Source organism: Artemia franciscana, chromosome 5, assembly GCF_032884065.1.
Source record: "Artemia franciscana chromosome 5, ASM3288406v1, whole genome shotgun sequence".
Lineage (NCBI taxonomy): Eukaryota > Metazoa > Arthropoda > Branchiopoda > Anostraca > Artemiidae > Artemia > Artemia franciscana.
Window position 1 is genome coordinate 19,804,671 of NC_088867.1, and position 26,710 is coordinate 19,831,380.

Genomic DNA, 26,710 nt, shown 5'->3' on the forward strand with positions numbered 1-26,710 from the left:
TGATGTGTGTGTAGGGGGGGGGGGGGGTGGTTGGTTGCTCTCTGATTACTTTTACTCTTAAAAATCTAACTAAAAATTCTGATTACCAATCCAATCTGTCCTCTCCAAAGAATATACAACCATCCTTTCTTAAAAAAAAAAATTATATGCCCTAAGGGCAAAACTTACAGCCATCACCCTGAGAGCAATGGGGGCAGGGTTTTTTCTTCTAAGATGTAATTTCCAGACCCTTCAACTGCAATGAACAAAATTGTCATCTCCAAATTTTGATTTGATGTCTTTGGGTAAATGATGGGAGTGGGAAGGGGGGACTGGGTGAGCTTGTTACTCTCAAATCACTTTTGACTCTTGGAAAGGGCACCATATCTTCCTATTACAAATCAAATGAGCCACATCTGAGGTCTATACAACCACCCATTCCATAAAAATTTTATATACCCTTAGGGCATGACTTACAAACCATATCCCAAGAGCATTGAGAAGTTGTGTAAATCCTAGAGGCATTGTTATGATATTTCAATTATTTTGAACAAAATTACTATCTCACAACTTCAATCAGATTTGTTAGGTGAAAAGAGGGGTAGGTGGAAGGGGGGGGGGCTAGTTGCCCTCCATCATTTTTTAATCTTAAAAAGGGAACTAGAGCTTACAATTTTTGACCAAGTGAGCCTCCTTCATGTTTATACAGCCAACCCTTCCATAAAAACCTTAAATATCCTTTGGGCATATCTTACAACCCTTGCCCCCAGGCTCTGGGTGTTTGTTTCAACCATAAAAGCCTTTCTATATGCCATTTGAACTATTTTGAAACAGTATCTCAAAACTTCTATCAGATGCATTTTGGATAAATATGTGGTAAGAGGGCCATCTGCCCTCAAATCACTTTAAATCTTAAAAAGGGCACTAAAACCTCCGATTACTGATACAATGAGCCCCCTCCAAAGTTTATACATCCACCCTTTGCATAAAAATGGGAGGTGGTTTTGTTACCCTTCAATCACTTTTGACTATTAAAAAGGGCACAAGCCCTTTCAATTTCCAATGGAATGAGCCCTTTTTGAAGTTTCTACCATGTCCTTGGATACAAAGTGTCCTAGTCAAAAAAAAAAATTATGCCAGCATTGTTCTCTACTTAAGCAGCACTGTTGTGCTGCCTATGATACAGATATAGAGAACTCATGGTCAACTATGAAAAGAATATTATTGGAAGCTATTGAAAATCACTCTTCTGTAAGATAGAAAAGGAAGCCAAAACCTTCCTGTATATTACAAAAGCAATTAAAAAGGCCAGGAATAGAAAAAAGGAATACTGAAAGCTGTACATAAAGAATCACAATCAGGTGGATTATTACACAAAATATAAACAGGCACATAACCAACTGAGAAGTCTTACTATAAACACCACCAAAACATATGAGGAATCATTAGCAATTACAACAAAATCTAACCCCAAGCAACTTTGGAGGTATGCATCATCTCACAACTTAGGTAAAAATTATGTCCCCCCAACTTGTACTAGATGGCACAAAGTTCTGCAAGACAAGGAAGATAGCCAATACATTAAATAAGCAGCCCATCTCAGTATTTACTGTCCCTGATGAGGCTCCAATTCCAGAGTCTCCAGGATGTGAAATTTTAAAAAGGTATGGCTCCCATTAATATTACCAAAACTGGTGTATAAACCAGATTGAAGAACATTAACCCAAATGAATCTACAGGACCAGATGGAGTACCCCCCTCCTTTGGTTAATAAATACAACATATACAGGATTGTCTTATCCCCTGACTTTTCTATTCCAAGTCCTTTAAGTACTAAATATATTCTGTCAGATTGGAAGGATACTTACATCACACCTGTACACAAAGGGGGCAATAGAGATGAAGCTAACTATTATTGACCAATTAGACTTACATCAGCAATTAGAACACTACCCAAAGGTATAGTCAATTCAGCCCTTATGATTTCATTTAAATACTAACAGCCTCCTAAGGCCTAATCAACATGAATTTTGTTCTAATTATTCAGCTGACACTTATTGATACATACAAGCATGTAACAAAGCATAAAGATGAGAGATATCCTATTAACATGATAATACTGGATCTACACAAAGCATTTAATAAAGTATGTCACAAGAAACAAAATTCTAAACTTGGTGCAAGAAGCACCCACAATGATGTTGTCAATTTGACAATGCAGTTTCTTACCAATAGAGAGCAGATGGTTAGGAGTCAGCAGATCAATCTTATTCTCAGAATCAGCAGTTGTAGAAAGTTGAGTTTCCCAAAGAACAGTTTTGGGTCTAACTTTATTTAATATTTTCATAAAAAATGCACCTTTAATCATAAAAAATTGCTTGTAAGTGGACTATTCTAAATAATTGGTCCCATCCATGACCCACAAAGTCCCACAGTCATCTAAGCTGATCTTGAGGCATTCTCAAGTGGGCAAAATCTGTGCAACTTGATTTTAATATCAGAGATGCAGTTATTGACATTGGATTAAACAACCCATTCACTTTGGGCCTAGATGTAGCCTACTAAATGTTTTCTAGAAACAAATTGTCTACAGATTGTTCTGGGTACCCAGCTGACTGACTGTATTTCAAACAGTAGGCTGTAAAAAACTGCAGTTTAATCCAAGTTTCTATGGCTATAATGAACAAAAGGTTGAGATGGCTAGAGTAGGCCTACTTTCTGCAGATTAAGGATGACAGATTGCCAAGGACTGTCCTTTTTGGCCAACTGTTTAGGGCTAAATGGAAAGCATGTTGTCCTTGTCTGGGATAGTAGGATGTCATAAAGAAAGGTTAATAGGAAACAGGAAATTCCTTGGAGGGTGTAAAGAGGGACTCTTTGAAAAGATTGGGATGGAGCAGGGGTATTCATAGCCATCTTGGCCTCAGGTGACTCAGTACTATAGTGAGTTGTTAGTAGTAGTAGTACAGCTAGACTATTCATTGATATGTGCAATTTTTCTCAATCCCTCTTTGGTAACAAGGTGTGTTTTAATTTTAGACTACATAATTTTGCTCAATTGGATATTTTTTTGTATCTTAGACATAGACTTGCCATTCTGTGTAGGCCTGATCTGTTAAGCACTTGAAATAAGGAGATGGGTAAAGATAGTGGCTCAATAACAACCTTCCAGAATAGGCCTTGTGGTCTATTCTTGATTTCATAATCACTATATTTCTTTTTATGCTGTTTCCTAATTCAATTATCACTCCTAGGCTATATAAATTGTATTTTGGACTAGCCTATTAATAGGGTTCAAAAGACAATCCCAGGTGCCAGTTCAGGGGAGACCCATTCAGATATTCCATACCTGAGAAATTAAATTATATATTTCTACACAAATTACCAGCAGAACTTTAATTTACCTTCGGATTCAGCACCCCAAAAGTCTTTGGAAGTCATTTAATTGAAATAACAATATTTATTTAAATCTAATAATGATAGTGCTGCAGCTGAGCAAATTCTTCAATAAATGCCGGGTTCAGAACGCCGGGCGAGCCAGTCTATCTGGTTCGTGGAAACAAAACATGTTTGGGTTTTTTGTTTTTCTTGAGCACATTTTAAGAACCTTTTTGCATTATAAGCACATCTATATTTTTGTAATAATCTTAGGAAAATATATTTTTATATAAACAACTCGACTTCCCATTTCGATTGAAAAAAAAAACTACAGCTCCTATTGCTTGCGTACAAACGTTGACTAATAGGCTTTGCCAGACTAATAGGCCTAATGCCAACCTAATTAGTGTTTCCATTTCAAATTATTAAAATCTTTAGAAGTTCGGTGAAAAATCCCAAAAAATGTCCATTTTCAATACTAAAAATTCCTACAGGTTTCCCTATTTTTTTACTTCTTTCTAAGTCCCTAATAAAGCGTCGTTATGCTGACTTTTAATAGCATTTGTTCAAGACGACTTACTTTGCGACACAATACCTTTTACTTGTAGCAAAATATTTTTTTTACGTTTAAAATAATGCTTTGCATTTATTAACTGGTTTAGTTCAGTTTTGGTTTATAGATTCCGGTGCCAGATTTGGATTTGTTTTTCTTTGCCATTATTCTGTCTTTTCTGTTATTATCTTTGCAACGCCTTGTTTTTATTTGAATCGGTGCGATGGACTGAGACGAACGATATCCGACCAATCGCTTTTTAAAGTTTTATTTTGTTTTAAAGATTTTTGGCTTGCTTTTATATAGAGTTATGATTATCTTAAGAAAAATTGTTTAAAAAAAAAAGTTATCTGTCTAAAAATGACTGAAAATATTTAAACTAAGGATAAAAAGATGCTTAAAATATACTTTGAGAAATACAGAAAAGGTAAAATATAAAACAATACTGTTATTTATTTTACTAAAGGCATTGTTCACATTCGTGTAGTAAGGTTGAGTAAGGCAAAATAGATTAAGTAAGAGAGAGAGAATTCAATTCTGTTTTCTGTTACGCATGACCAATCAGAGTGCTTCATTTGTTGTGTCAGCCGGTCTGTGGATATTGTGGTAATCAACTAGCACACTTAAATATCTCGTAGTAGATCCACACTCTAAATAAGTAGATTAATCAATGGGTAGTCTATAAAGTTCAGGTAGTGACTGGCTAGTATAAGAGAAAATCATGAACTTAGTTTTTGACATATTAATAGATAATTTATTTGCACTAAACCAAGTTTCTATCCTCACGTAAGCTGCCAACGTATTCTTCTTAAAGAACATTTTACCAGATAGTTCTGCTAAAAATTTGAACTATCAGCCGTCAGACCCAAACTGTTATGTAGTTTTATTTGCAGCTTTTTTTCGTCTGTGGTATTGGTACTGTACCATATGACACTTTGTACATTATTTTTTAGAAATCAGTTCCAGTTCTATCCCTTTCAGTAGTTATCCCAAATTACCAGATAGTTCTGCTAAAAATTTGAATTATCAGTCGTCAGACTCAAACTGTGATGTAGTTTTATTTGCAGCTTTTTTTCGTTTGTGGTATTGGTACCGTACCATATGGTACTTTGTATTTCATTTTTTTTATCAGTTCCAGTTCTATCCCTTTCAGTATTTACCCCAATTTACCAGATAGTTCTGCTAAAAATTTGAATTATCAGCCGTCAGACTCAAACTGCGATGCAATTTTATTTGCAGCTTTTTCTCATCTGTGGTATTGGTACTGTACCATATGGTACTTTGCATGTCATTTTTTTTAATCAGTTCCAGTTCTATCCCTTTCAGTAGTTATCCCAATTTACCAGATAGTTTTGCTAAAAATTTGAATTATCAGCCGTCAGACTCAAACTGCGATGCAATTTTATTTGCAGCTTTTTCTCATCGGTGGTATTGGTACTGTACCATATGGTACTTTGTATATCATTTTTTTTCTTTAATCAGTTCCAGTTCTATCCCTTTCAGTAGTTATCCCAATTTACCAGATAGTTTTGCTAAAAATTTGAATTATCAGCCGTCAGACCCAAACTGTGATGTAGTTTTATTTACAGCTTTATTTTCGTCTGTGGTATTGGTACCGTACCATATGGTACTTTGTATGTCATTTTCTTTTAAATCAGTTCCAGTTCTATCCCTTTCAGTAGTTATCCCAATTTACTAGATAGTTCTTCTAACAATTTGAATTATCAGCCGTCAGACCCAGACTGTGATGTGGTACTAAATGTGGTGCTAAATTTTGAATTATCAGCCGTCAGACTCAAACTGTGATGTAGTTTTATTTGCATTTTTTTCATCTGTGGTATTGGTACTGTACCATATGGTACTTTGCATGTAATTTTTTTTAAATCATTTCCAGTTCTATCCATTTCAGTATTTATCCCAATTTACCAGATAGTTCTGCTAAAAATTTGAATTATCAGCCGTCAGACTCAAACTGCGATGCAATTTTATTTGCAGCTTTTTCTCATCTGTGGTATTGGTACTGTACCATATGGTACTTTGCATATCATTTTTTTTTAATCAGTTCCAGTTCTATCCCTTTCAGTAGTTACCCAATTTACCAGATAGTTTTGCTAAAAATTTGAATTATCAGTCGTCAGACCCAAACTGTGATGTAGTTTTATTTACAGCTTTTTTTTCGTCTGTGGTATTGGTACCGTACCATATGGTACTTTGTATGTCATTTTCTTTTAAATCAGTTCCAGTTCTATCCCTTTCAGTAGTTATCCCAATTTACTAGATAGTTCTTCTAACAATTTGAATTATCAGCCGTCAGACCCAGACTGTGATGTGGTACTAAATGTGGTGCTAAATTTTGAATTATCAGCCGTCAGACTCAAACTGTGATGTAGTTTTATTTGCAGCTTTTTTTCATCTGTGGTAGTGGTACTGTACCATATGGTACTTTGCATGTAATTTTTTTTTTTAATCAGTTCCAGTTCTATCCCTTTCAGCAGTTAACCAAAATTACCAGATAGTTCTGCTAAAAATGTGAATTATCAGCCGTCAGACCCAAACTGCGATGCAATTTCATTTGCAGCTTTTTCTCATCTGTGGTATTGGTACTGTACCATATGGTACTTTGCATGTCATTTTTTTTTTAATCAGTTCCAGTTCTATCCCTTTCAGCAGTTAACCCAAATTACCAGATAGTTCTGCTAAAAATTTGAATTATCAGCCGTCAGACCCAAACTGTGATGCGGTACTAAATGTGGTGCTAAAAATTTGAATTATCAGCCGTCAGACTCAAACTGTGATGTAGTTTTATTTGCATTTTTTTCATCTGTGGTATTGGTACTGTACCATATGGTACTTTGCATGTCATTTTTTTTTTATCAGTTCCAGTTCTATCCCTTTTAGTAGTTATCCCAATTTGCCAGATAGTTCTGCTAAAAATTTGAATTAGCCGTCAGACCCAAACTGTGATGTAGTTTTATTTGCAGCTTTTTTTTCGTCTGTGGTATTGGTACCGTACCATATGGTAATTTGTATGTTGAAATTTTTCTTCAACAACTACATGTTTATATTTTTGAGCATATTAAACGGGCGAATGGTATTTCATCAGCCGTCACAACTGATTTACAAGGACTAAAGAGTTATCATCAAGGGCGCTAATCAAAAGAGGGCTCCCATAAATTTCGGAAAATACTTCTTTGCTATTTCCTAAATAATAAATTAGAAATAATAAATAGACCTTATATTTTGAATTACAACGTTTTCCTTTATTTTAATTAAAATACTGACAGAAGATCATTCCTGGAAAGCCCCCCTCCACGGTTTTTTAAATTGAAACGCCTAGATATTACATTACAAAGAAAGAACTTGGGAAATGTTCACATTGGACATAAAAGCCAATGTGAAGAAGATTTGAATTTTTTTTGTCTCTGAAGATTCTAAAATGTTGTGGCATGTTCATATTAATGATTTGAAATCGATGATCATTCGAAGACTTTGGGTTCTAAAGAGACTTGCTGGAAGTAAATGAGAATGCCACCTTAAGGTTATCTTGGACTTTTATAAATTACATATCCGATCGAACTTAGAATATGGTATCCAATTATTCTCAATTCGTCCGTCATCTGCATTTAAAACCTTGGAATCTTAACAAAATTCAGCTATTCGAATTGTTCTGGGTTTGTTATTTAGACTCCTCTGTCTAAATTAAAGCAATTGTCTGGTTTGGCATTCCTGAGTGGAAGAGCATCCAGTCAAAGGAAGAAATTCTTCTCGTGAATTTAAGCTTATGAAAGTAAGCATGTTGCGTATAATCATACCTTTGCTTTGAAGGTAGTTTGCACTAACGTCTATTCATCTTTGCTTCAGTTTCAACTGGAGGTTCAAAATTAAAATAAATATTTTTCTTATGCATACCCGTTTACTGACACCACCCCTGTTTGCGGAATGAGTCCACCCATTGGTTAAGTAGAACTTATTCCAGTAAATGAAAACCGAATTCCCAATTATGTGATCCAGACTATTCTGGTTGAACAGATTTCGAAGTTGTACCCTAATGACAGGTAAATCTATTCAGATGGACCTGTCCAGGGTGAGAGTGCTGGAGCAGGACTACAGATTCCATCAGCATTAACCCTTTCTTCTCTTCCTTTGGGATCATCTATTTTGTCCGCTGAATTATGTGCCGTTCGCCTGGTCCTAGATATTCTCATAAATTATAGCATCGTAGATGAAAATATTCTTTGCCTTTCTGACTCCAAATTTGCGATGCTGCTACTCAAAAAATTAATAGAATTGCCAATGATAAGGACTTATTCAACATTAGAAGTAAGCTTCTGAACCTTCGGGCCACAGGCAACCAGATTTATTTCCAGCATCTTCCAATCCATAAAAGCATCAAATATAATCATACTGCTGATTACCAGCAGACAAGGATTTTTTGTTAAGCCCAAGTCGTCCCTCTGTTTGAATAAAATTCGCGAGTCATTACTAGGCAATGATCTAATATTAATCGCAGTAAATTGATTTTATCTCCTTTTTATACAAGATTGCACAAAGTGCTATATTACCGTTTGAAATCAGGTGCCCTTCTTCTCAGTAGTTTGATATTTAATTGGAAGTTGTATCATTCCCCTCTATCCCGTTTCTGCTTATCAACCGATGAAACTATCCAGCATGTCTTATTTGATTGTCAGCCACTGAGTGTGGCGATTATTTCCTTTAAACGTCTCTACTACATGGCTAATATGTTGACTACCCTGAATTCTAACCTGCCTCAGAACTTTATAAGATTTTTAAGGCATCTATTGGTATCTTAAAGAAGAGACAAATTAATTATTCGTTATTAATGCACAATGAAGACAATAAAAAAGAGGGTATTCATCATTTGTTTTGGAGTGTGTAGAAGATAATGGGAGTGAGTGTGAAGAACCATATTAGTATTGGCCGGCATATAAGCCTTAAACTGATGGGGATAGGTAACTCAAGTACCCAAACTTCCCACAACTCATCAATAGAATTAAAAATTTTAATTAGGATCATTGGTTATAACCTGACAAGAAGACTTGCTTATTTCAAGGACTTGGTTACAGATAAAGATGATGGATTTCTATATAATATTTAGAAATCCGTCCAAAGAGTATCTTCAGATATTATCTGAAGATACTCGTTGGATAGTCAAAGAGATGAAGGAACTGACTGGTAGATCATATACCCTGTATACAAAATTTTAGAGCTGGAACTGGATCCCACCACAAACATTTTTTGGAGTAAAGATTTTAAATAACGATGCTAAGGTAATATAACAAAATGAGATGACAAAAAAAGATCGGGAAGATGTTTTTACAGTCATCTATTAAAAAGAATAATAGATGACTGTTAAATAGAAGACTTTTCAAGTTCCCAAAACACTGAACAATGGATGCATGGAAGACCGAGGAAGAAGTAGCCCTGAAGGTTGTTGGACCAAACATTTTTGGAGTAAAGATTTTAAATAACGATGCTAAGGTAATATAACCAAATGAGATGAAAAAAAGATCGGGAAGATCTTTTTACAGCCATCTATAAAAAGGAATAGTAGATGGCTGTTAAATAGAAGACTTTTCAAGTTCCCAAAACACTGAACAATGGATGCATGGAATACCGAGGAAGAAGTAGCCCTGAAGGTTGTTGGACCAAACTTAGGCTTTGATAACAACTTCGTCCAGTGCTCAAAAAGTTCATTTCAACCTTTACCAGATAAGGAAGAGTATATTTGCTCTCTTGGTGAGTGTACAATAGGCCTATTATTTTCATTCTTGGTACATCCCAGTAGGGTTAGGAATTGTTTGGTTTTTTTTTTTTCATATCAACATTATTAACTAACCATCAATGAGAAATAAAGATAAAAGGAGAATAAAGAAATAAAGAGTAAATAATCTAAACCCTTTCCGAGATAGGCAGAAGTCAGTTAACTAGAATTTTACTGATAAAAGTAGAGGTGGGGGCTTTTCTTGGTGAAATTCTGGTTTTGGGGCATTTTGCCAGCATGGGTGTTGCTCCCCCCTGGAAATTTGGGACTATAAAGCAATTATAGTCCCTATATAGTCCCTAACTTTGCTGAAGTAAGGATGCTAGGGCTATATTTATAAAAAAATGTTTTAATAAGTGTTTTTAACTAATCAGTTTTAATTCTCACAATTTGATATAAGTTCTTTTATATATATATAGTTTCTCTCTTATTCTTGTATTGTGCTGAAGATGGCCCTTGGACATAGGGCCAAAATATCTACATAAATAATTTCCATTGTCTTAAAAAAATTTCCCTATTGTCTCTACGTTGTATTTGTTGGCCAGGATACCTGGCTCCACCTCCACAGAGAAATCCCCCTTCCCACAGAAATATCCTCTAGACAATTCAATCCTGGCCAAAATTTACCATGGACAATTACCCTTAAACATCTCCATGCATAAGACTGAATTGGTAAATAGAAAGCAAGACATATAATGAAATTTTGTATAGGAATTCTGACAAATTCACCCAGTGTAAAATTTTCTCTGAAAAGTTCACCCCCTGAAACTTTTCTCTCCATGGAAAATTCTCCCATGCAAAACTGTCCCAGCAGAAAATTTGTCCTCCCCATCCAAGAAATGTATGCATACTTCCCAATAACAAATACTATACATAAACAATAGGCAAATTTTATAGCTTAAAACCTTTCCCCAGGGGCTGTAGGGGGTCATTTTATCTCCAAAGACATAGCTATTGGGCCTTTCAACTGTGTTGACCAAAGCTATCTCAAAATTTTGATCAAACAATTTTGGGAAAAAAGTGGCATGGGAGGGGGCCTAGTTGCTCTCCAATTTTTTGATCACCTAAAAAAGACACTAGAACTTTTCATTTCCAATAGAATGAACCCTCTTTCAATGTTCTAGACCTACTGGGTTGATACAATCACCCCTGGGGGAAAAAAAACATTCTTCCAGCAAAAAATTACAAAATTCCACATTTTTGCAGATATGAGCTTGGAACCTCTACATTAGGGTTTCTTTGATATGCTGAATCTGATGGTGTGATTTTCTTTAGTTCTATGACTTCAAAGGGGTCTTTCCCCCTTTTTTGTAAATCAGACGAATTTTCTCAGGTTCTACTTTTGATAGGTAAGACAAAACTTAATGAAACTTATATATTATGAAGTAGTATATTAAGCCAATTCTTTTGATATATCTATTGATATCAAAATTCTATTTTTAGAGTTTTGGTTACTATTTAGCCAGGTTGCTCTTTACTTATGGTTTGTTACCACAAACTGTTTGATTACCCATCAAAAATCCAAACAGATTTTTAAAATATTGATGGTTTTTCCTGAGTTACCAAAACCATTGTATTCATAAAACTTTACAGTTTCATCAAATGTAATTAAAGAAATAGAAAAGGTTTTGCAACTAAAGTAAGGAGCAAGTTTAAGACTTAAAACAGACATAAGTTACTCTGTATATAAGAGGGACTGCCCCTTTCTCAACACCTTACTGATATAAACAAAAAGTTTTTTAGTGCTTTAAAAAATCTTTCTCAAATTGCAATTCTTTTTAAAAATTTGGACAAAAGCCAAACTTCAGTAAAGAGTAAGGAGCTAAGGAGGACACAGCCCTTTTCATATAAAGAATAACCTGTCCAAATAGGTTTCAAATATGTTCCTTGCTTTCAGTTGAATTTTTCTTTTCTTATTTAACTTCTGATTGTTTTTCAAATCATACCCAGGCCTAACCATGATATAATTTAAGATACTGGTCACTTAAATTTCTGGTTAATTGCTTTTAAAAATTTGTAAGTCAATAACTGTATGTTGATTAGTACTGTCCTATGTTTCAGTTTGCAATTTCAATTTTGGATAAAATCTGAACATACTTAAAAATTGACAATCAATAGTAATTCTGGTAAAAATCCTTGTCAGTATTACTACTAAAGAATTTTGGTTGGATGAAAAGGAGTATTATTGTTTGTATGGATGGAAATTTTGTGAGACTTTTGATCTTCTACATAACTGAAACCATCACAACCTCTACAAATAGAATTTTCTTATTGATAAATACATTACATACATTTTTTCAAATACATTGAAGTACTTCATATAAATAGGAAAAAAAAACATTACGATTTAAAATTGCTGAACACTAAGTTCCTAGCTGTATTTTTTCAGCCCAAAGAAATTTTGTGGCATGGCTGATGGCAGCCTCTCTTGTCTTTTCCGCCTCTGTGCTAGTAGATATGGGAATGTAACATTTTAGCTGTATAGAGAAACATTTTAATGAATTTCTACTTACCCCTAGCTCTTTTAAAATGTATCTGAAGCCTCGTGAAGAGTAAGCAGTTTGTGCATTAAAATGTACTTTTTTGAGGAATCTACCCTACCTAAACAATGAGTCACCACCACCACCCCCTCCCCTCATTATTGCTGATATGCAATTGCAGATCACCAAACGTAGCCTAATCTCATTACAAATAAAGCAAATCAACTTGGTTGAATTCAGTACTGCCACCTTGTGGCATTACTTTTTTTTGGCAACTTTGAAGCCTAAAGTATAGATATTGATATTTTTAAATCAATTACCTTTTCAGAATTTTAAGTTGATTGCAAATTTGTCCTCTTCAGGGTAAAGTCATGGTTTAGTGCCCTAAAATGGGAAAAAATAAGACTTTCCCCTGGCCCAATTTGTATGGTCCCTTAAAAAAAAGCTCTAAATTTACATTTGAATGAGCTCCCTCCCAATTATCTTGGACCTTCTGTTTGATACAATCACCCCTGGGACAAATAAACATACATCAATAATGTTTCTTGTGAAAAAAAGCAAAATTCCACATTTAGAAGATTGGAGCTTGAAACCTCTACAGTAGGGTTCTCTGATATGATGTATCTATTAAAGGGATTTTCAATAAGATTGCTTGTTTTTTTTTTTTTTTGGGGGGGGGGGGGTTCTCCCTTTTTCAAAAATCAGGCAAATTTTCTCAGATTTTTGGTTTTGAGTGGGTAACATTAAACTGAAAGATTTCTATATATTTAGAATCAGCATAAAAAGCCAATACTGCCAGTGCAGTAATTTTCATGAAAATTCTATTTTTAGTTTTGATGAATATTAGGCAAAGTCACTTCTTATTTCCAGTTTTTTTGTCACAAACTATTTGATAAGATCCTCCTGTGACAAAATTTTCTTTTTTTGAACCTGTTCATTGTGCTGTGAGAGCAAAACTTTGGTTTTATTGTGTGTGTGTGTGTTTTTTTCCCTAGCACCCTGACTTTAGCTTATTCCTAGAAAGTGGTAAGGGTCTAACCTCTGCAGTTTTTACAGAAAGTGTGGACCTTAGGCTGGATTGATGCATATGACTTTGTACTTTGGAAAGCTCCATAGAACTCTTGCCTGGGGCCAAAAAGGATGGTTTTTGCTTGTCCTCGAGCCAGAGCCTATAGTGTGTGAAGTGACTTGGAGTTTTATAGCCTATGTCAGAGAGAACTATCTGCAGTTATGCAGTCAAGCTTTCATTTCATCAAACCACGTTTCTGCTTTCGAGTGGAAAGCTCTGTTCTAGCAGGCAAGCAGGCAGGCACCAGTCCAATATATATGGAAGGCCAATATATCTTCTGTGAGTGATAAATAGAAAAATTTACATAACAAAAAAGTGGGGACCAAAAGTTCTGCCATCAATTGTTTCTACCCATTTCTGTTCATGATTTCAGCTGAGTTTGTCATTTGGTTTTTCGCACTTGGGATTGCAGTAGAGAAATGGTATCAGATTTGCCTCTTAAACTCTAAAAGTTCTCTCATTGCTAAAGAAATTAGTGTTTATCCTTTTCTCCTTTCTAAGTGATGATGTTAGGAACTTGGCCTACGGCAAAAAAGTCAACTTTGAACTAAGACAGATAGATTTTTTTTTTCGACGGCCGTTGATAGCTCTTGATGAGCTGATCAAAGTACATGTCATCCATTTTTTGGTAGAAAAATTTCTTCATGAGATATACCAGTTTAAAAGTTTAAAGGGGTTGACAACTTCAGTAGTAAGGTACACACTGAAACCAAAAATAGGCCAATGCCAATTGTGAGACATATAGAGGAGTTTTAAGCAACAGTCGACTCTTAGCTCATAGTCATCTTCGGCAATGAGGGGTTTGCAAGTTTTGCTAGTTGGTGTACCTTTTATTTGTTTCTGGTGTATTTGATGGTAAGACCAAGTTGGTTCCAGTGGTAAGACATATAGGGGACTTGTAAGTAATAATCAGCTGTTAGGCTACAATCATCTTCAGCGATGAGGGGTTTGCAACTTTTTCGAGTTGGTGTACCTAGTACTTATTTTAAGATCCTTACAGATTAACAACTTCAGCATTTAATTGAAGTAAGGAAATAAAACCAAAGTGTTGCTCTCGCAACACTTTACTCGGCGAAGCCGAACAAAGGTTGCTGCAACATTTCACGTTGCCCATGCAACATAGATCTAGTTTTGTTTAGTTGAATAGGACAAGTAAAAGAAAGAGGGTCAATTTGAAAGCTGGGTAGTAAGTTTTATTTTGTTTTTGTTTTGCTATTCTATTTTTTTTTAATGTGAATGTATAAGGATTTAAGTTTGTGGGGGAGAATTGTCCTGTTGTGAAAGAGGTACATTTTACATGGCTGGTATAAAATCGAAACATGGTATCTATGCAGGCAGGATAATTTTCGGTTATCTCTACTCTTTCTGTAAACTATTCTAAGGCATAGGAAATTGCATAAAGACTTTTGGTAATTTTGGTTTGAGCTTCATTTTCTTTTAAGATTAAATGCATAATAATTAAATATATAATTGTCTCAATAAATTGATCTTTTTGCCAGGAATTCTTGTTTAAAGTTTACTGTATTTTGTTTCATTTTACATGCAATTTATTTGCTATTTTTATTTGAGAGTTTTTTCCTAAAAGTATTTAAAAATAAACTTGTTCCTACAAAAAAAGATATCCTGCAATATATTGCCTGTCACTCAACCACCACTGCTATTTTAGTGTCTCCCCCCCCCCCCTGGAAAATTTTCTGTGTGCGCCCTTGATCCTTAGCCTTAATGATCTCCTGGGAAGACATTTTTAAGCACCTACCTCTACTCCTTCTCCTGCCAGAGGGCACTGATCTTTGGTGACATTTCAACAATCTGAATGTTATAAAAGTGAAACCTCTTTCTTCCATTGAAACCCAATTTCTATGTTTTAAAGATCTATAAATCTATTTCTTAAATTGGGGGGGAAACCCAGTGATATGGCTTAAAATTCTATCAAAATAACAGGAATTGCATTTCAAAATTGAAGTCAATGAAAAACATATTGAAAACTCAAAACTAAGTTAGCTTATAACATTCTATCAGATTTCAGATACGTATATATGTGTCGTGTAGGCCTATACAATCTTCTTAGCCCAAAAATCTTTTTTGTTTGTTTGACTCTTTCTCACAACTCTACTTTTTAAAACAATAAAAACTTTAGCGTAAAGAGTGTGGCGTTGAGGAGGGGACAGCCCCTTTCATATACGGAATAATTTCTGTTTGTTTTCACATATATATCAGACTGACAATAAATCAATTTGTATAGAGGAGAAATTGCAACTAGCAAAGGTTCAAAATTGTGTTAATGTTGTTATTTTACAAAGTCTTTCCGGATGAGGCTAAACCATGGGTAACAGCCTCTGCTACTGAATTGTTGCTCAATCTTAAAAGATTTTTCTTTAGTGGGAAGGATTTTTAAAATTACAGTATTTACCCACTTTTAGTTATTAGTTTATTTTATTGTCTTAGAAGGTTATATATATATATATATATATATATATATATATATATATATATATATATATATATATATATATATCATGAAAAGAGAAATCACCAATGCAACAGCACAAACACATAAAAAAAAAGAGAGACAGAAGGAGAAAAGGAAGACTGTTTTCCTAAATTAGTGATTAATATAGACCAGCACTTGAATGAGGCCTCAACCCTACTCATCCATACAATCACATAGGTCAAACAGCATAGCCACACACAATCAACCATAAAGAATAATCCATGGACAGGCAGTCATGTCGTCAATAAGTATAAGTCTTCATTTACCAAACAATAGAAAAAATAATATAGACAAATAATTCAGAGGCAACACCCAACATAAGGGCTCATCAGGAGAATACACTGGCCTATATAGGGTTTCGCCACTCTAAATTCTGTACCCAGCACAGTGTTGTGGCTACCACCGAATATCCATGGCATCCCCGCGTCAGGTATCACCCCAAAATACATGCCTATGAAAGAAAAAAAAACGGCAAATGTAAAACAACCAAGTAAAACCAAAACAAGCTTATCCTGTTAATATATCCCTCCCTTTAGCAACAATAGGTAAACTAAATATTATAAATTTTACCAAATCACAAATATTAACATATTGCAAAAAACCTGAATGAACTAAACAATTATAGAATTCATCTTTACCATGTGGCTAATTTTTAAGAAAAATCCGCTCAATTAGAAACACAATTCAAAATAAATGGCGCTGCGACAACATTTCTCGAACCTCCGAAATTAGTTGAAAATTTCTTTAAGTATTTCTAGATAATTCTTTTGATATTTATTTAAAAGTTCGTTATAATGAAAACTAAATTTTTTAAATTGCCAAGTTAATTTATTTGCAGAAAAATCTCTTGATATCAATTTTTGGCTTAAGATTTTACATCTATTTTTAAAATCAATATAATTACTACAAATCCTTGCATAACGAAGTAACTGTGAGAAAAACGCTGAATATGTGATATTTGAGTGTATATTACTTTCAGGGAATGGGAAACTAATCACTTCAAAATCAAAATCATCCGTTTTATTATACATTTTAAAACTTAATTTATTATTATCACAAATATTAATATTTAAATCTAAGAAATGATCTTCATGACCAGCGCCATGACTAGGCTCAAGAATAAGCTCTGATGGATATATATTTTTAGAAATATCAATGAAATCCTTACAATTTAAGACCAAAATATCATCTAAATATCTTTTATTATTTGACAAAGCATGTTTTAAATTAATTGGATTATTCTTATCCATCATATATTTATATTCTAGTTGACTTAAAAACAAGTCAGCTATAAATGGGCTGGCATTCCCCCCCATGGGAATGTGCGAATACTAAAATTCATTTGCTTAATATGAGATCAAGTTTCTTGAACTTTCAAGGAAAGCATGTATGATGAAGGTATTGTGCAATGGGCTTTCTCATTGATCCTAAAACTTTTGAACCAACCATATTGTATGAGCTGGGTCTCAAGACCCATTGTTAAGATCATTTCCATAGCTCTCATTGATTTTGGATTTTTTTGCTGTACAGGCGAATTTGTCCTCTCAGAAACCCTTTTGTGCACATATATGATATCCTTTTTTTGGTCCTTACTTTTCCCCTGAAGCTTTATTGGACATTAAAACATATAACCAACCTTGGAAGTTTATTTGAAAGAAATCAAAATCAATTATTCAAAGATAGGAAGTCAATTTTTGGAGATAAAATTTGTAATACAGTTATTCCGGGTCAAAGGGCTTGTATCGTTCTAGATCCCTAAAAAGTTTTATACCGCCTTCTGTCCCAGTTCTTGCGTTGTTTGTGCTACAATCTAGTAATTGTACAGACAAATTTTTGGTTAAATTTTCAAGTTTCTGTGGCTAGTTTGTCAGATTTGGTATTGAAAGTACTAATTCTAAATTGATTATTCTGAAGTTTCCCTCTTGTTTAAGGTTCTGCTGCACTAGCTGGTGAATGAAAAGCGTGTAATTGGCCCTTGCTGGCGTCCTGGATACATCAAAAACCTGTGTTCTCATATCAGCCAACAATATTGCGAGGCGCAATTAAAAAATTAAATGCAGGCACATTAAAAGTACAAATGGTCATGTTTATTTTAGCATAAATTAGCTATTCAGAAAAGTAGCTTATAATAGTCTGTTAATTAGTTCGACTTTCAGTATGCTCATTAAAACATGTATCACCCCATTCTGTATTTGAATAATGGTTACTGCTAATACTACTAACAACTCCGTAGCACCAAGCCGTCTGAAGCCAACACAGCTACGCACACTCCACAATCATAATCTATTTAAAGCTTTCCTCTATACCCTCCCAAGAAGTTCAAGTTACCCTTAAATCCTTCCTTACGACATTCTCCCACACAGTAACGGGGCATGTATAGTGTGACATGTCCTTCATCCAATGAACGTGTCCTAGCCATCTCAACCTTTCTCTGAGTATAGCATTAGAAAGCAGGGTAAAACCGCGTTTTGTGTACAGCTTACTGTTTGAAGAAAGGTCAGTCAGACGGTTGCTCAAAACAACCTGTCGATTACAGTTCCTTTGAAAAACATCTAAAAATCTTTGGGAGCATCCGCGTTTAAGAACTATACTTGACCAATCTCGTAATTACAGTTTCAAATATTATAAGCTTTCAAAAAATCTAAAAAATCATTCATTTTGCAAAAATTTTCGTTAAGGATGCTCAGATCATCTGCATAAGTCTAGGAGAGTTTTATTTTCCCATTTGATTCCATGCTCTTCTGTTGCCTTTGCTGTTTTCCATAGGACAAAGTCCATCAAATGACCCGTATAATTGGGGTAGACCACAAACCTGATTTACTCATGGACTAGATGCAAACCTCAATCCTGCCTTAAACGCAGCAATGTTATCCTTGTATATAGCATTTTTCACTTTTATGCATTTATCCAGTATGCCACACTAGGATAAGATCTTTGTTAAAGCTCTTGTCGGCTGAATCAAATGCTTACTCATAAAGCTAAGAACTAAAGAGGCCTGATGATTCAGGCACTTCTCAATCATCAATCTAAAGGAGACCCGAGACGGTCAATCATTTTGTTCAAAAGCTTCCATCAATCGATTGACGTGTGCTTCAATCGACCCTTCAGTCAACCCTTCAATCTTGACCAAAGCTAATCTCAAGTTTATTTTTAACTCACGGCCAGATTTTTAGTTTCAATTCAGAGTCGGGTAGTGAAGTGGCTACCGTGGGTGAAATGCAGTCTAATAATGCAATTCCACCAATTTCAATCTTTTAATAAAAATTAATTTCAATCTGATACGTGATGAATGCAAGATCATTGTAGTACCGCAGGAAAGGTTGTGGTATGTCATCTGCTGACGCTCCAGACTTCTTTTTCTTCTAGATTGCCTTGTACCCGTGGTTGAAATTTATTCTTCAGCGCTTGACTCAAGCGTCAAACAGGGTCCTAGATAGTCAGTCATGGTTGAATCAATCGATTGTCAGAAGCTTTCGATCAAAATGATTGGCCGTTTTGGGCCTTTTTAAAACGAAAATTTGGTCGACGCGTCCTCTCCCCTTTCTTAGACCAGACTGCTCTTCTCTTAAAACTTTATCTCCAGCATCTCAGATTCTAAAAAGCATCTTTATACAAGTAATTTGCTTTCTACAGATACCAAGCTAGCTAATGCCTCTCTAAATACTACACTCACTCTTTTCACTTTTCTTATTGAGGAGTTTGATTAAAGTTTTCCTAGAATTGCTAGGAGCTTCCCCTTTTTCAAAAATCATATCCATAATCTTCAGTGATTTATCTTTAACTTCTCTATCAGCATATATAAAAAGCTCATTTACCCTACTTTCAGCACTTGGGGCCTTATTATTTTTTAGCCTCTTAGTAGCGCTAGAAAGCTCACTGAATAAGTCTTCCTTCACTTCCAAAGTGTCATTTCTATAACATTTCCCATAACTTTATAACTTAATAGCACATTTTCAATTATAACTATTATGGGCAGACTCACAAAACTGAGTCGAGACCTGGACCATTCCTCCCCCCCCCCTGCACAAAAAAACACCAATAACCACGGGGATATTAATGCTTCCTCGAGCGTAGTACTTTGAGGTAGGGTTTGTCTATCGCTTTTTTCTCTCTATAGAAAAACCTTCTTTGGTAGCTTGAGGGTGTTGACCAATTTATCCTTGTCCTTAGAACCCTGCCCGCCAGGTTCAGATTAGCGTGGACAGGCAACACTTGTTCCTCAAAAGAAGGGCTGCTTTCTCCCAGCTCGGATTGTTTCTCAAGGGATATCTTTTTGCACCATGGTCAATGCCTCATGTGTTCTGGGGTGATGACTCTCCAGCCATCGTTTTGGCTGCCATTATTGGCTTCAGTCCAGCCAACCTTGGTATTATACTTCATAAAGTAATCTGTCTCATGGTCAGAAACTGGGCAGTGACTGAAACTAGGAGTAGTAGGTCCCCATTTTCACCTATTACTCTCAGTTGACCACAAGAAGTTTGTCAGCACTACCCCCATTATAATAGGAAATAGCAATATTTGTTCATAGAATCGATAATATTTTTTGTGAATTGTGTGTAATCCTAGCTATAATTTCAAATATAGTTATCTCTGATGCTATCTTTCTCTAACTACTTTTGTAACCATTTCAGAATCTAAATTGAAGAAATTGACAGATCAGAAGACCAAATCCTCAAAGAAGCTTGTTGATTCACTTGCTGTTGCCAAAATAGATGCTCTGATAAACTATTCCAACGGAGATGAATATGTATGCGAAATAGACGAACCAATTGAATCTAATTTGAGCAACATTATAAGGCATATAAACCCAGAGAGACAAGCCTTGACAGTTGGAGAGCTTGTTCAGCTTGTGAAAGCAGATCAGCTTGAATTATCATTAAGTGGAAGCTCAGAGTCCCTTTCTAAATTTGATTTAGATTCTAAAGTTGAACCTGGGGAAGACACAAAAAATCTTTGAAATGAATTTTAGTGTTAAGAAATCGTGTGTTTTAATCACAGGGGCTAGCCGTGGGATTGGTAGGGCTATAGCCCAGGAATTCGCTAAAAGTGTGGCTGCAGAATCTTTCTTTATCTTAATTGCTAGGTCTTTCAAGGATTTAGAAGAGGTCAAACAGGCTCTGATGAAAATAGCCAATATTTCAGTTAGCACTCTGGTTTTGGATTTGTCCAAACCTGAGGACTTCAATTTTGAGGCAATTGTAAATAACATTCTAACATCAGAAAATCAAACAAAAGATTCATTTGAACAAGTTATCATTGTTCACAATGCTGGATCAATAGGGAATATTTCTAAACGAGCAGCAGAGATGGACAGTAATGATGAAATCCAGGCATATTTCAAGCTGAATCTGTTGTCAGTAATCTTATTAAATTCAGCATTCCTCAAAGTTTTTTCCAAATTTGACAGTTATAATATAATAGTAATAAACGTGTCATCATTATGTGGAGTCCAACCATTTAAATCATTTTCAATGTACTGTTCAGGAAAAGCTTCTCGCGATATGTTTTTCAAAGTATTAGCTCTCGAGGAACCAAATATAAATGTGCTGAACTATGCTCCAGGCCCAGTAGAAACCGATATGGTGGCCAATATTGTTGAGAATACTTGGGATGAGTCATTAGCGAATGCAAATACGACCATGAGAGAGAACGGTACAATTCTTGCTCCTGAGACAACCGCAAAAAGGCTTGTAAAAATACTTGACGACAGGAAATATTCTTCTGGAGATCATGTGGATTATTTTGATGATATTTAAATAGATTAGCAGGTACATATATTTATACAACATTTCAATTGTGTTCTGATTGATACAGTTGTTGCAAGATAATAAAATTGATTAGTTTCGCTTTAGGGATTAGTATCTAAGCCTTAGCTTTTGCTTGGGGGGGGGGGTAATCAAGTGTGTTAATTCAAAAGTTTAATGTGATATGCCTTCTAAACCTGGATTGATTGGTTCTGTCAGTTTTACATTACCTCTTTCGATTCGAATATGCTTTAACAATTTGTTTAAATATTATTGCTCCCTTGCTTTGGTACCAATCTGTGTCTTAGAAAAGTTATCAGTTTATACTTACAAAGGAATCTATTTTGAGTGGGAGGGGGAGCCAAATTGAAAAAAATAAGACAATAAGAGATAAAATGTTGGGGGGGGGGATATTGAAATTTTGAACAGGAATTGAGCCAAAAGTCTTTCCAGCTGCATAATTGCCATAGCTAAATATGTTTTCAGAAATTAGGACTACTACAAACAGCCCATTTTGGAAGGGAGAGAGGGAAAATCTATTTGTCATAAGAAAAAAAGGAACAAAATAGCGCATATAAAATTGTTATCCATTAGGTTTTAAGGAGTTTTTGCGGCTAAAATATGCAGTAAACTACTCCATAAAACCACCAAGAGACAAACAAAAACTGGGTTATAAGTTGTCTGAATAAAAGAAACCAAAGAAATAAAAATAGTTAGTCATTAAGCTCTAAGAACCCTATGCGACTAAAATACACAATAAATTTCTTCATAAAGCAACGAAACAGGGCAACGCCTTGTCAATTTTTGCCGATTTTCCTCAAAGGTCACCAAATTGACGAGGGAGAAGGTCAGGAAGGAGAAGACCTTGTGACAAAGTACAGTCCCAATAGCTTTTAGGAGGCGGAGAGACTTTGGGTATTGTGTTATTTCTAGGAACAAACCAATAGTTTAATTTTCTGGGAAAAGATAAGGGGGGGGGGGTACAAATCAGCTAATTAAAAACTATTTGTTGTTTCTTTTTCTTATCTGATAACACTAATAGACGATAATGGAAATATTGTCTCACATACGTCCTTCAAACTAGGTAGTATAATAAGAGACATTTGTTGTGTTTGTTTTCTTGTTCTGTCCCTAACCTGTGTTTTCGGAAACTTTCGATATTCGGAAGATTTCGAGCTAATACGTCTCAGTTATGATGCTCTATATTTATCAAAACTAATCAATATGTATCAAAAGTTATTTCTAAATCCGGTGAGCACCACTCCCCATCTACCTCCTACAATCTATCATGATTTTCTTCTGCTTTTAAAAAAGGAGACTCCTAACAAAAAGAATGTTCTTGAACTGTTTTGCATTTGAAAGAATTCAAAAATATCTGAAGTTGGACTGGTCTAATATGACAAAGCTAAGAAAATCTTAAAAACAAAGGATCCATGGCCAGAAGGAAGAAAAAGAAGAAAAATTGCAATTACAAATTATCTAAAATATAACAGTGTAAAAAGAAAATAAAAAAAAGAAAGTTAAAAACAAATCAAATCAATATAATGTAATATATTATATTATTTTTTTTTTAATTTTCTTTTTACACTGTTATATCTATATATATAAAAATAAGTTGTCTGTGTGTGTGTGTGTGTGTCGAGTGACGTCATGTTTGTGTGTCGACTGACGTCATGTTTGTCGACTCACGTCATTATAAGGATTGAGCTGTATGCGTCATGAAGTTGTTTGTCGACTGACGTCATGTTTGTCAACTGATGAAATTACATACCGGGACACAGGGAATATAAATTACGACCAGGAACCTCAAAGAGTAATTACAGACTGGGACACCCGGACACAAATCACGACCGGGACACAGGGAATATAAATGACGACCGGGACACAGGGACACAACTACAACGGGGACGCCGGGGGCACAGACGGGATATATAAATGACGACCGGGACACAGGGATGGTTCGAACAGAAATTACTGACCGGGACACAAATGACGACCGGGACACAGGGAATATAAATGACGACCGGTACACTCAAAGAGAAATTACAAACTGGGACACCGGGACACAAATGACGACCGGGACACAGGGAATATAAATGACGACCGGGACACAGGGACACATCATTAGAATAATGAGGCATAGATCTGAATACGGATTGTTTTTCCCATGGACAATTATATGTTGCATGTTCAAGAGTCAGTAAACCTGACGATCTATTTATATGCACAGACAATGGGACAGCGAAGAATGTTGTATATTCGCATGTTTTACGTAGTTAAAAACATATATATATATATATATATATATATATATATATATATATATATATATATATATATATATATATATATATATATATATATATATATATATATATATCTATCTCTATTCACAGGTGGGACACAGGGACACAACTACAATGGCGCGTCATAATATGGCGCGTAACGACTTACGCGCGCGGGGGGCGCGAAGCGCCACCCCAACAGCTAGTTTTAGATAATTTGTAATTGTTTTTCTTTTTCAAATCAAAGAAGAGCAAAAAAAAAACGATACGTTTTTTTGACTCTTCTTTGATTTCAGATTTTTTTTTTCTTTTCTTTCCAAGATGTTAGGTTTTTGATTATTTCTTTTTCAACGCTAAAGACGTCTTGTTGAATAAAGGCAAATATTCATGTTACTGACATTACTTTTCTTCCCATTGACTAAAGATCTGTTGTTTTTAAGATTATCTTTTTAGTCTTGAAAGAATTGTGTAGTTTCACTACTCAACTATTTGACAGAAATTTTCAAAAGACGGTTTTCTTATTTGTTTACTACGTTCATTAAAGAGGAGTAAGTTAAGTTCTATGAAAATAGCTTGAAAGCTTCACTTGGTGTTATCTTTGTATGGTGGCATTTTTTACTCATATTTTGGTGTGATTTTAGTAATAAATGAAACAGAACACACTGATTCTGTATTGAATTCTTGCTCAGATGAAAATTCATTAAAAATAAATTAACAGAAAACTAAAGTACTCTCAGATGAAATTGGTTAATTACTTTAGCTAATTTATTAGCATGATAATTTTTGAAAATTACATTTTGTTTTTGGTTCTTGTTACAGCTCATACTGCCTTAAATTTCAGGCCAAAACTAGCATCGTTAATTAGGGCTAATTTTAAAGTTAACAGAACATAGCACATTCCCACTGAATGTATTTTATTGGGAAAAAGAATTAATTCAAGGCTGCTATGAATTTTTTTTATTGATTCGAGGTGTACGATGGTAACAAAATTTATGGCGAAAAAAAGCAGTACTAAATAAAATTACTCGAAAGATGTAAATTTATTATATAAGCAAAGTCAAATGTTGCAAGTTTTCAGGATAAGCTGACTACTTACTCACAAAGTTTACATTACTTGCGCTGAAGCAATGATACAACAGCTTCAATGGGTCTGCAGTAGAATCTCATAATGTATACAAACACATTAAACTTGCTTCCAACTCTCTAGCTAGGATTGTCTCGTCATGGTAGAGTACATTCCAAATTGGTTAGGTATTTATTGCTTACTAGCTGTTGGGGTGGCGCTTCGCGCCACCCCAACACCTAGTTGGTGGGGCGCTTCGCGCCCCCCCACCCCCCAAGCCCCCCCGCGCGCGTAAGTCGTTACGCGCCATTGTAGTTGTGTCCCTGTGTCCCACCTGTGAATAGAGATAGATATAAATATATGTTTTTAACTACGTAAAACATGCGAATATACAACATTCTTCGCTGTCCCATTGTCTGTGCATATAAATAGATTGTCAGGTTTACTGACTCTTGAACATGCAACATATAATTGTCCATGGGAAAAACAATCCGTATTCAGATCTATACCTAATTATTCTAATGATGTGTCCCTGTGTCCCGGTCGTCATTTATATTCCCTGTGTCCCGGTCGTCTTTTGTGTACCGGTGTCCCGGTCTGTAATTTCTATTCGAACAATCCCTGTGTCCCGGTCGTCATTTATATATCCCGCCTGTGCCCCCAGCGTCCCCGTTGTAGTTGTGTCCCTATGTCCCGGTCGTCATTTATATTCCCTGTGTCCCGGTCGTGATTTGTGTCCGGGTGTCCCAGTCTGTAATTTCTCTTTGAGGTTCCCGGTCGTCACTTATATTCCCTCTGTCTCGGTCGTCATTTGTGTCCCGGTCTGTAATTTCTCTTTGAGTGTTTTTTCTTTTTAGTTTTTTACCTTTTTTTCAGTTTTCTTTTTCTTCTTTATTTTTCAGCGTCACTATGAAGTACATATCGACGAACCTTTGTTTTTTTTTTAACTTAAATCTGGTAGGCATTGATGACCTTATCCAAGTCAAAATCCCAAACCCAATCATCATCGCTATCATTTTCAGTTTTGATATGTTTTGACTCTCGCTGTCCAGGTGGATTTTCATCTAACTGCGCGGTTTTGCGTTCTTTAGCCGCAAGCCTGTTTTCTTGCTGTTCTTGTGATTCCCCGGCACGCTTTCTTTTCTTACTTTCTCTATCAGCTGCAAGCCTGTTTTCTTGCTGTTCTTGTGATTCCTCGGAACGCTTTCTTTTCTTACTTTCTCTATCAGCAGCAAGTTTTTTGGCATAAACTCTTTGAGCAGCTTCCTCGGCTGTTGCCATTGTAGGTTCTTCAGTCATTTTACAATTAAAAATTTTTCCGTGAACAAATGTCTTAAATACCGTTAATGACGTCACCGTCATAGCAAAAATGACGACAACTAACTTCATGACGTCAGTCGACACAGAAACATGACGTCACCTGACAGACAGACAACTTATTTTTATATATATAGATATGCCTGATGGAATGGACAGATTGTTTGTATAGAGCCGTCTAGCAAATAGAAAGCCCAACTTGAGCTTGGGATACCCACCAAAAATAAGAAAAATGTAAGCAATGTAAAAGTGTTGTAATTTATAATTAGATTCCTAAATACAGGATTCAAGGATACCTTTCCTGTATAGAGCCTCATAATTCAAATAGTCTCCAAAAATCTTTAGACTGGATAGACCAAAAGAAAACTACCTGAAGCGAGCAGTCCAATGGAACGTTTTACTATGCCTGGACAGTTGCCATGCATAATTGTGTAGAAATAAAAATCCATGGTGTATCAATCTAGAGGTACCTTCAGTTATAAAAAACACAAATTAATGGACAAAATATGATTATGATAATTCTGGTCTTATTCGACACTTAAAGTCTCTAGTGCTTGAGCGTAATTAAA

General features: G+C 35.2%; 2 protein-coding genes across 4 annotated transcripts in view; one reads left to right on the top strand and one right to left on the bottom strand.

Moving 5' to 3' along the window:
- LOC136027069 (ensconsin-like) overlaps window positions 1-3,480 on the bottom strand; it is a 171,168-nt gene extending 167,688 nt beyond the window's left edge. For all 3 annotated transcript variants that reach the window (XM_065704006.1, XM_065704005.1, XM_065704004.1), the window contains exon 1: window positions 3,384-3,480. In XM_065704006.1, the coding sequence (XP_065560078.1) occupies window positions 3,384-3,420 (37 nt within the window). In that variant the 5' untranslated portion in view covers window positions 3,421-3,480. The remainder of the gene's footprint in view (window positions 1-3,383) is intronic.
- A 5,967-nt stretch (window positions 3,481-9,447) lies between these two features.
- LOC136027071 (sepiapterin reductase-like) lies at window positions 9,448-21,583 on the top strand. Its single transcript, XM_065704007.1, has 2 exons — window positions 9,448-9,667; window positions 20,364-21,583. Exon 2 carries the CDS (start codon window positions 20,691-20,693, stop codon window positions 21,486-21,488), a length of 798 nt encoding a protein of 265 aa, XP_065560079.1. The 5' UTR covers window positions 9,448-9,667; window positions 20,364-20,690; the 3' UTR covers window positions 21,489-21,583.
- Window positions 21,584-26,710: the final 5,127 nt, after the last annotated feature.

Coding starts and splice junctions, on each gene's coding strand:
- LOC136027071 (XM_065704007.1), top strand. CDS start 20,691: ATGAATTTTAGTGTTAAGAAATCGTGTGTTTTAATCACAGGGGCTAGC.